Source organism: Theropithecus gelada, chromosome 19 (genome assembly GCF_003255815.1).
Source record: "Theropithecus gelada isolate Dixy chromosome 19, Tgel_1.0, whole genome shotgun sequence".
NCBI lineage: Eukaryota > Metazoa > Chordata > Mammalia > Primates > Cercopithecidae > Theropithecus > Theropithecus gelada.
In genome coordinates, this window is record NC_037687.1 from 7,855,168 (window position 1) to 7,865,612 (window position 10,445).

Below are 10,445 nucleotides of genomic sequence, written 5' to 3' on the forward strand. Positions count from 1 at the left end.
AATACATTTGTGTTCCGCACCCTCCCCGGCTGCGCGGATGGGGAGGGGTGAGGAGGAGGGAGAACTGCCGCTTTGGTGGATGAGCCCCGTAATTGGGCCACAAGGCACCGCACCCTGTAATTTGGAAGTCTCGCCCTCAAAAGAAAGGAAAGGAAACGCAGTGGAGGAGAAGCGTGGCGCCATGGTGGGGAGCCACAGCCCGGATTCTGCGCCCCAACATGTTAGGGGGGTGGAATCGGGGACTCACTGAGCCCCAGCCCCGGAAGCCCCCACTTCCTGCTCCTCATTCGTCCTTACTTGACCCTCCACTGGCCACAGGAAGTGGGTCGGCAACCGTATTTGACTGCCCTCACCCCAAAGCCTTGTTCTGCCTTAAAATTAAAACGCACCCCACTCCTCTCCCACTATCCGGGAGGTCTGCACGAAGCCGAAATTCCCTCCGCCCCTCCCAGCCCACAGTTTTGCAGCCAGCCGCAGCCTGGCTGGCCGTGGAGAGTGAGACAGTGGGTTTCCCAGCCCTGCGGCCTCCCCCGCAGCCGCGGGCACCCCCGACCTCCCCACGCACACCGAATCCCTCTCCAGGACGGAACTGGCTCTAGCTTTGTTCTTCCTCCCGGTCCTCTCCTGCTGGTTCTCTGGTCTTCCCTCCTCTCTCCCCCGCTTCTAGAGATAGTCCACTGCGTTAGTGACAAGTGGTTCTTGTCTGTCTCCCCTCTCCTGTCCCCGCGCCTTCCGCTCTGCCTCCTCCCCCTGTCGCTGGGAATCCCCTTCGCCGGGTAGGAGAGCGCTGCTCTGGCTGATAGGTTAATCCAGGTACTGTAGCTTTTTATCCCCTCTCCGGATTCCTTCCTGGCCCCTTCCCTGCACCCTGCACACGACAGCCAGTAACCGCCTCTTCCCTACCATTCTGCGGGCAGGCCTGGCGCCATGCATGGGGCAGCTGGGGACCGCTTCTGGGGGACACAGAGGCTTCCCGGTGGGCGGGGCATGTGAAGTGGGGAGAAGTGTGTGTGTGGAGGGGCTGTCTGTGAGTGCGTTTGGGTGTGAATGTCTACACGCATGTACAGAAAGCTTCCTCCAGGCGACACAGGGTGGGGACCCAGGAGGGCTGGGGAACCTAAAAGCATATTTACATAAGGCCCTGGTGTGTGCAGTGCTGCGGTCACACACACACGCACAACGCGCGCACACACACACACACGCATGCGCACGCACGCACAACACGCGCACACACACATGCACAACACACGCACACAAGCATGCACACACATGCACACACGCACAACACACGCACACACACATGCACACACGCACAACACGCACACACACATGCACACACGCACACACACGCACAACACACAACACGCACGCACACAGACGCACAACACACGTACACACACGCGCACACACGCGCACACATATGCACACACACGCACAACACACGCACAACACACGCACACACACACATGCACACACGCGCCCCGGCCCTCACGCTGCTCCTCTCTGCTCCTACCTGCAATGCCTGCTACCATCTTCTCTAGCTCACCTGCTCCTGCTGCCACCTCATCTTGAATGGCTTTATCTGGAAGCTGCCACCCGCCACCTGGTGGCTTTGAGCCTGGAATGGGGGGCCCAAGTTGGGTAGTGGACGAAGATGAGGTGGGGGAAAAAAAGGGGGTCTTAGCCCCAGGCAGGTGGAGGCCCCAGAGCCCAGGACTGGAGAAGATGCCCCCTGGGAGTCCAGTCCTGTCCTGCTGGGGCCTTGGCTGTCCCCAGATCCTCACCCTCACTGGCAGAGTCTGGCACGAATAGGCACAGGTGGCCTCGCTGTGCCTCTGGATAAGGACCCCAACTGGGGCAGAGACCGAGAGCCAGAGTGGGGAAGGAGATTGAGCTTTCCAAGCCCAGGGCTAGCTCTGTTCCTCCCAGGCTCCTCCAGGTGTTCTATTCCTGCCTGTCACCCACCCACGTCCCCAGGCCCAGTGGGACGCCCATCCCAGGCTCTGAGTACGGGAGGCCCCCCACCTCACTTCCACCCACCTCCACTCTCTGGGCCTCCCCCTGTGGCGGGAGGCAGGGCCTTGGGTGGGAGCCGAGGGTCACGGCCTCCCCCTCCCCGCCCCCATCCTTGCTGTGCCCAGGGGCAAGTGACACGGGCGCAGGAGGCAGAAGAGAACTACGTCATCAAGCGGGAGCTGGCGGTGGTGCGGCAGCAGTGTAGCTCGGCGGCCGAGGACCTGCAGAAGGCACAGAGCACCATCCGGCAGCTGCAGGAGCAGCAGGTACAGGCGGGTGTGCGGGGCTGCTGAGCGGGGCCACGCCCCGCGCCCCCGCCCCACAGTTTTCTTTCAGGGCTCAGATCTGCGGGCCTCAGCGCCTGGCCCTCCTGTTCCTTTCTGGGGTAAGGGGAACCCAGAGACAAGCGCAGATTCTCCCCCAGCAACTCCACATTCTGCGACATCCTGATTCCCATTTCTTGCCACCTCGTAGGGTGTCTGCAGTGTCTGACTTCCCAACCCCCCAGCCTCAGCAGGGAGACCTCTGAAGATCGGGCTATCCCTGCAAGGTTCCCTCCATGTCACAGGCAGCAGACAGGGCTATGACTGCTTACCAAGGCCCTTGCCTCTCCCCAGAGTCTGAAGAATTGTTGAGTGTCCCCAGGGGGCCAGCCATGAAGAATGGGAGCAGGGCAGTCCAGGACTGTTTGGGGAGCTCTGAGCCGGCAGGGTGGGGCTGAGGGGGCACCCTGAGTGTCTTGTGGGCCATGAACTTTGGATCCCATCATGGGCAGGCGCATGAGCTGGGCCCCCCCCCCGCCGCAAAATCTGCTTCTCCTGAAAGCTTTTAGAACCTAACTGCGACCTGGCACAGTGGCTCACAGCTGTAATCTCAGCACTTTGGGAGGCTGAGGTGGGCAGATCATCTGAGGTCAGGAGTTGGAGACCAGCCTGGCCAACATGATGAAACCTCGTCTCTACTAAAAATACAAAAATTAGCCGGGTGTGGTGGCATGCACCTGTAGTCCTAGCTACTCAGGAGGCTGAGGCGGGAGAATCACTTGAAGCCAGGAGGTGGAGGTTGCAGTGAGCTAAGACGGCACCACTGCACTCCAGCCTGGATGACAGAGCAAGACTCCACCTCAAAAAAAAGAAAAAAGGCCGGGCGCGGTGGCTCACGCCTGTAATCCCTGCACTTTGGGAGGCCGAGGCGGGCGGATCACGAGGTCAGGAGATCGAGACCATCCTGGCTAACACGGTGAAACCCCGTCTCTACTAAAACACAAAAAATTAGCCGGGCGCGGTGGCGGGCGCCTGTAGTCCCAGCTACTTGGGAGGCTGAGGCAGGAGAATGGCGCGGACCCGGGAGGCGGAGCTTGCAGTGAGCCGAGATCGCGCCACTGCACTCCAGCCTGGGGGACAGAGTGAAGACTCCGCCTCAAAAAAAAAAAAAAAAAAAAACTTAATTGCAGCTGCACCTAGCAGTCGGGCTTCCTGATTGCAGAGACCACTAGTGGCTGCAGCCCTAAGCCCCGCAGGCCACCGGGACATATGCCCCAGAGGGCAGGGAGCGATGCTGTAGGCCCCACTGCCATCCTGGCCTGACCCAGCAGGGCCTGGCGGTGGGGTGTGGGTTGGAGAAACCATGGAGTACTTGAGAAAGAAGAGCCATCCAATACAGAGGTGCCCCCTCCACCCCCAAGCCCAGAGACTACAGCTCAAGCCTTGGCCCGGGGATTCTAGTTGATCCCCTGCTCCTGGGGAGCGGAAGGGCAGTTTCACTGTTTCTCACTTGTCCCCGTGAACCCCATCGGTATGATGCTGCTGTTGTGGCCCTCAGAGTCTGCGAGCAATCTCGTCCCACCTTGCTATGAGGCAGCATGGACGTTAGGGAAACTGAGGCTGGGCTCATCCCACCCACCGCATGATGCTTCCTTTCAGGCTCGTCAGAGAGACTCCTGAGCTCTGGCCTTGGGGGGGATGCAGTGATGGGGGAGGCCCAAGGCCACCTCCTCAGGCCCAAAGGGAGGCCACTACAGGCAAGATGAGGTGGCCTAGAGGAGCCACAGCCTGGCAGGGCCCCCACATGGGGCCTGGAGGCCATCTGGGCTGAGGCAGAGCCACCGTCACACATGGATCTCAGAGACCCACAGGAAGAGGGTGGTGGCTGGGAGGGCTGAGGCAGTCCCCCAGAGAACTGCGCTACCAGGACACAGGGTCAGTGAGAGGGAGCCCGGCTCCCACCCCAGGGGCCAGATGTCCTTTTTCAGGTCCAGGTGGCAGTGTCCATCACTCCGGGGGCCCCCCCACTGGGGAACTTCTGAGAAGCCAGGGCAGGGAGCAAGAGGTTGATACCAACACTCTTTCCCCATCCTTCCCTGTTTTGAAATGGAGGGTGGGATGCAGAGGAGAAAGGTGGAGAGACAGGTGCACAGCCCCAGGCCTCGCCCCCACCCCTGGCCTTACCTACCATGTGGCTGGAATGGTGACCACCCAGCAAGAACCCATCTCCCACCCTCACCAGTGACCCTGGAAAACCACAGTCACTGGGGTCCCTCGGGGCATCCGAAGGCCAAGGCAAGTCCCCTTTCAGAATGTCCCCTCTGTGCAGCCTTTCCAGGAAGGAAGCTGGACCGGGCCAGCTGCATGGGTGCCAGGACCTCTAGGCCCTCTGCTCTGAGCATCAGGGGGTCCAGCCCATGATGCCCCAAACCTGGGCCCCTCTCCCTGCTGAAGGGCTCTGGGGAGGGAGGCAGAAGCCAGCAGGCGTGGAGGCTGCCCATCCCCCAGCCATGGCCTGGGGCCCCACACAGCTCTCTGCCTCCCCCAGGAGAACCCCCGCCTCACAGAAGACTTCGTGTCCCACCTGGAGACTGAGCTGGAACAGTCGAGGCTGCGGGAGACGGAGACACTGGGGGCCCTTCGGGAGATGCAGGACAAGGTTCTTGACATGGAAAAGGTGCGACAGGAAGCAGGCGGGCAGGTGTCGGGGGAACCCTGGGGCATAGGAGGGGTCCTGGGTAAGCTTTGGGGGTGACCCCAGGTCAGAATCCCCCACCCCCATGCACACATAACCATACATATGCACACACACAGCACAACCCCACGTGGCCATGCCCACCCTCCTGTATGAGGCAAACTCCAGCAGCGTGGCAGCTTCTATGAGCTTCCTGGATACCCCCATCCCACCTGTGTGTGTTTCCCCAGGTACCGGGGTTCCAGGAAGGAGGGAGGGAGGGAGAGAGGGGGATGGGGGAGGGGGACAGGAAGGAGAGAAAGGAAGGCCCAGGCCCACTGGGGCTCCCTCCCTACACATTCCCATGGAGACACCATCCCAGGCCTTCTGGGTCCCTCCCCAACTGCTCTCTGACTTGGCATCGACTCCACTCTCCCACGGAGCTCCCAGAGGAAGGAAAGCACCCAGAGACCCATTCACACATGCAGCAGGAGCCTCCCCACCCCTCCAGCCTGCACTATTTTGGGAGTCCTCCCAAATGGAGGACTGAGAGGCCATCTGCTTCCAGGCCCTCACCACCAGCCAAGAGCTGGGCTCCGCTCCCGCCTCCCTCCACTTCACAGGGAAGTGTGCCTCCAGGACACGCTGCTGGATCCGTCCCAGCCCTAGACCCAAACACGGGTCAGTGCGGACCTCATCTAGAAAGCTGGATTTGGGTCCTGGAGCATCAATCCTCCATCACGGAGCCCTGGGGTGCCAGGCCAGGGCCTAGGCTGGCACTCAGCCTGTTCCCAGTGAGAGCGACTGCCTGGCCTGGTGTGGCCTGGCCTGGGGGCCAGAGGGCAGACAGGGTGTTTCTGCTGGGGCTGGTTCTCTACCTGATCATTCCCCTGAGCGGGTGGATCTCAGACCTCGGGGAGTCTGAGTATGTGCAGGACGGCGTTTATGGGGGTTGCCCTAGGACACCCTGTGAGAGTAGGTGCTGTTATCACACCCATTTTACAGCTGAGGAGCTCCAGCCGGTTCCACAGGCGAGTCTGCTCCCCGTGGACCTTGTCCAGGGGGTCGCCCTCCCCCATCTGAGCCGCCCAAGGCAGAGCTCAGGAGGAAGCGTGGCTGGGGGCGTTTGTCCTGCAGGAAGGGCCATGCAGCTGCGCTGCTCCCCCAGGCCCTGATCCCTCTCTCCCCGCAGAGGAACAGCTCGCTGCCCGACGAGAACAACGTGGCGCAGCTGCAGGAGGAGCTGAAGGCGCTCAAGGTGCGGGAGGGCCAGGCGGTGGCCTCGACGCGAGAGCTGAAACTGCAGCTGCAGGAGCTCTCGGACACCTGGCAGGTGAGGGCCGGGTGGGCGCCGGCGGGCAAAGCGGCCCCTAGGGCCATCCCCTCGGGGCTCTTGAGCGGAGGCTGACCGCCCGCCTCTCGGCTTCACCCCCCAGGCCCATCTGGCCCGCGGCGGCCGCTGGAAGGAGTCCCCACGGAAGCTGGTCGTGGGCGAGCTGCAGGACGAGCTGATGAGCGTGCGTCTGCGCGAGGCCCAGGCCCTGGCCGAGGGCCGCGAGCTGCGGCAGCGCGTGGTGGAACTTGAGACGCAGGTGAACTCTGGGTGCCTGCCCGTTGGGGGAGGGGCGTGGTGTCCGTGGCCAGCCCCTGGGTTAGGCCCTGACCGCCACGGTTCTCCGTCCTCCCTTCCTCCCTACCCCAGGACCACATCCATCGCAACCTTCTGAACCGCGTGGAGGCGGAGCGCGCGGCGCTGCAGGAGAAGCTGCAGTACCTGGCGGCACAGAACAAGGGACTGCAGACGCAGCTCAGCGAAAGCCGCCGCAAGCAGGCCGAGGCAGAGTGCAAGGTGCAGACCCCCGCGGCCCCTCCCGGCCCGCGGCACCTGCCCCGGACGCAACCCTACATGAGGCCCCGCCCCTAATCCCCCCCTGCCCGCGGTCCCGCCTCCTGATCCGCCCCCACCCTCGGCGCCCCGCCTCCTGATCCGCCCCTGCCCGCGGTCTCGCCTCCTGACCCGCCTCCGTCCGCACCCCGCCTCCTGATTCGCCCCTGCCCGCGGTCCCGCCCCCTGATGCGTCCCGCCCCCTGACCCTCCCTCCTTTTGCCCCCAATCCCCCGACCCCAGAGCAAGGAGGAGGTGATGGCCGTGCGACTGCGGGAGGCGGACAGCATGGCTGCGGTGGCCGAGATGCGGCAGCGCATCGCTGAGCTGGAGATCCAGGTGAGCGGCGGGGGCGGGGGCAGGGCCTGGGGCAGGAGCGGGGCCGGACCCCAGGCCCAGCATGGCACTGGCCCCGCGTGACCTGGCGCACCCCGCAGAGGGAGGAGGGCCGAATCCAGGGTCAGCTGAACCACTCGGACTCATCGCAGTACATCCGCGAGCTCAAGGACCAGATCGAGGAGCTGAAGGCCGAGGTGAGCCGGCGCGGGGATGCCGGGGACAGGCCTGGGTGTCGTCGGCCTGGGACGAGCCGAGCGCCGGTGCCTTGCGGAGGATGCGGCTGGGAGGGCGGGGCAGAAGGCCGGTCCACGCCTGCAGCGCCGGTCCCCCGCCCCAGGTGCGGCTGCTGAAGGGCCCGCCGCCCTTCGAGGACCCGCTGGCTTTCGACGGGCTGAGCCTGGCGCGGCACTTGGACGAGGACTCGCTGCCGTCGTCGGACGAGGAGCTACTCGGCGTAGGCGTGGGCGCTGCCCTGCAGGACGCGTTGTATCCTCTGTCCCCGCGTGATGCGCGCTTCTTCCGCCGTCTAGAGCGGCCGGCCAAGGACAGCGAGGGCAGCTCAGACAGCGACGCCGATGAGCTTGCCGCGCCCTACAGCCAGGGCCTGGACAACTGAGGCCGTGCCCCGCGCGCCCGGAGTCAGGAGACCGCAGTCGCGGGGGGCGCCCGGGCAGTCCGCGTTCTGCGCTCCACCTGCCGCACTTGACGAACTCCGCGCCCTCTGTGGCTCGGCCACCCACAAAGCGAGGCCCGGCGAGGCAGCGCAGAGGGTGGGGTCCGGCCTGGGGCTCCTCAGGACCCCGGGGCAGGCTCTCCCTCCCCAGCAGTGTTTACCCATCTTGGTCTGTACTCCTCCGGGCCCTCTGGCGTTCCGGGGTGCCTGGAGGGGCTGACTGCTCTCTTAACAGGAGGGCAGAGGGCAAGAGACAGATGACCCAGAGGTCCCAGCACTGAATGGGCAGGCAGCTCCCACCTCCCAGCAGGATTCCTTCTGGGACAGGGCGGCATTGCTGGGAAGCGCCCAGGAGCTAACCGAGGCCTGAGGAAGGAGAGCACCAGCTCTGGGCTGGACATCAGCACCCCATGACACTCCTCGGGACGAAGTGACCCTTGACCAACCCCTGGCCATCTCTAGGGGAGTTGGGCCGCTGGGGACAGATGGCCAGGCCGGCCTCTCCTGCCTGGTGCAGGCACCATGGCCCCTGCAGCAGAAACCAAAGTCCCCCATACTGTGTGCAGGGCCACCTGGGGAGTGAGTGGCGAGCGGGAAGTCTCCCTGCTTCTCTGGGGCCAGAGCAGCTTCGAGGAAGTGAAGAGACCCCTCTCCCCAGCACCCCACATCTTCCTCTGGGAGACACTCACACCCCCTATCCTGGCCTGTGATGGAGGGGTATCTCTGGGGGGGTGCTCAGCTTCCATCTACTTCCCTTTCTTCCTGTGTTCCCAGCCCCACCCTCAGCCAGGGCCAGGCCACCACGTAGGAGCTTCCTAGCGAGCGGCCTCCCCTCACTTCCTCCTGGTGGTCCCGTGGCCTCTGCTGAATCAGAGCTGAGAACGGTGCCAAAATTCAACGATGCCCCCCAGTCCCCTTCCTCCCTCCCCCCAGCCCCCCCGGGCCTCATGACCTTGGGGCTGCCCCCCTCGGTGCTCCTGGAGCCTCCAGTAGAGTAGCGTCACAAGCAATCTCCCTGGCGCTTCCTGGGGTGGGGACCCCTGCTCCGTCCCCACTTCCTAGCTGCCCACTTTTCAGTGTTATGAAGCCTGGGGACCGGGGCAGGCACCCGCGGGGCTCTCCCACACGCCCCCTACACTGCCCACCACCATTTTGCACACTGCCTGTTCACTCCACATGTTGCCCAGGCGGGAAAGATGGAAAATAAAGTGTATTTACACAGTCACGGACTGGCCTGCGGGCTGGGAGAATTGCAAGCAGTGGTGGGTGCCCAGCCCCAGGACCAAAAACCGTGCTCAGGGAAGGCGACGCTGTCCTCGCCCTCAGGAGCTCCCCACAGTCTCATAGAATGGGGGTGGGAGAGGACAGAAGGGCATTCAGTTTGGGGGCAGGGCATGATTTCCCACCCGGGTGAATCAACCTGAGCCTCCCCTGAAGGAGAGAGAGGCATGCCAAATGGCTGGGCTTCAGGAAGCACAGGACCCAGTTGCGTTCATTCTGCTCACACCTCCAGGGGTATTGCGGGGTACTCTGTCCTGTGCCTGGCTCTGAGGGGGGTCTCCAGTGGAGCGGAGGAGACAGGTACTAGGCAGCGGGGAGCCTGCACTAATGTGGTAAGTGCTCAATAGACAAATGTGCAGGGAGATCAGGGAAGGCTTCCTGGAGGAGGTGGTGTCAGGGCCTTTTCCAGGGGTAAAAGCATAAAGATCAGACCAACAGGAGGCACACCATGCCTAGGAAGGAGGAATAGGAAAGCCTGGGCGTGGTCAGATCAAGAAGGGACTGCTTACGGCAGGAGAGGGAGTTTGGGCTTTGAACTGGGGGCCATTGGGAGCCCATGGAGGGCTTAGGTAAGAGGGCCCCACCAGATGGACCGCAGAGTCTGTGAGGGGCTAGTGCAGGGAGGATAGTGAGTAGGGGGCAGAAAGAGTCCTTTGTGGGGTTCCCCACAGAGCTAAGGCAGAATCCCAGCTCCTGGGTGGCGGTGTGGGGCGGGGTGGAGGACAGAGCCAGGAGTGGCAAGGCAAAGCTTCCTAGAGGCAGAAACGTTTGTTTGTTTGTTGTTTTTTTTGAAACGGAGCTTCACTCTGTCGCCCAGGCTGGAGTGCAGTGGCGTGACCACACCTCACTGCAACATCCGTCTCCTGGGTTCCAGTGATTCTCCTGCCTCAGCCTCCCGAGTAGCTGAAACTACAGGCACCTACGACCATGCCTGGCTAATTTGTTTTGTTTTGTTTTTTGAGACAGAGTCTCACTCTGTCACCCAGGCTGGAGTGCAGTGGCGCGATCTTGGCTCACTGCAACCGCCGCCTCCTGGGTTCAAGTGACTCTCCTGCCTCAGCCTCCTGAGTAGCTGGGACTACAGGCGTCCGCCACCACGCCTGGCTAATTTTTTTTTTTTTAGATGGAGTTTCGCTCTTGTTGCCCAGGCTGGAGTGCAATGGTACAATTTCGGCTCACTGCAACCTCCGCCTCCCAGGTTCAAGCAATTTTCCTGCCTCAGCCTCCCAAGTAGCTGGGATTACAGGCGTGGNGGCAAGGCAAAGCTTCCTAGAGGCAGAAACGTTTGTTTGTTTGTTGTTTTTTTTGAAACGG

At 62.9% G+C, this 10,445-nt stretch overlaps 1 protein-coding gene across 3 annotated transcripts in view; it reads left to right on the forward strand.

The window, feature by feature from the left end:
• EVI5L (ecotropic viral integration site 5 like) overlaps positions 1-9,075 on the forward strand; it is a 32,848-nt gene extending 23,773 nt beyond the window's left edge. For 2 of the 3 annotated variants that reach the window (XM_025368966.1, XM_025368967.1), the window contains exons 12-20: positions 781-813; positions 2,142-2,282; positions 4,828-4,956; positions 6,146-6,286; positions 6,390-6,545; positions 6,656-6,802; positions 7,082-7,177; positions 7,276-7,371; positions 7,515-9,075. In XM_025368966.1, the coding sequence (XP_025224751.1) occupies positions 781-813; positions 2,142-2,282; positions 4,828-4,956; positions 6,146-6,286; positions 6,390-6,545; positions 6,656-6,802; positions 7,082-7,177; positions 7,276-7,371; positions 7,515-7,793 (1,218 nt within the window). In that variant the 3' untranslated portion in view covers positions 7,794-9,075. The remainder of the gene's footprint in view (positions 1-780; positions 814-2,141; positions 2,283-4,827; positions 4,957-6,145; positions 6,287-6,389; positions 6,546-6,655; positions 6,803-7,081; positions 7,178-7,275; positions 7,372-7,514) is intronic. The other variant, XM_025368968.1, reaches the window with a different exon arrangement.
• Positions 9,076-10,445: the final 1,370 nt, after the last annotated feature.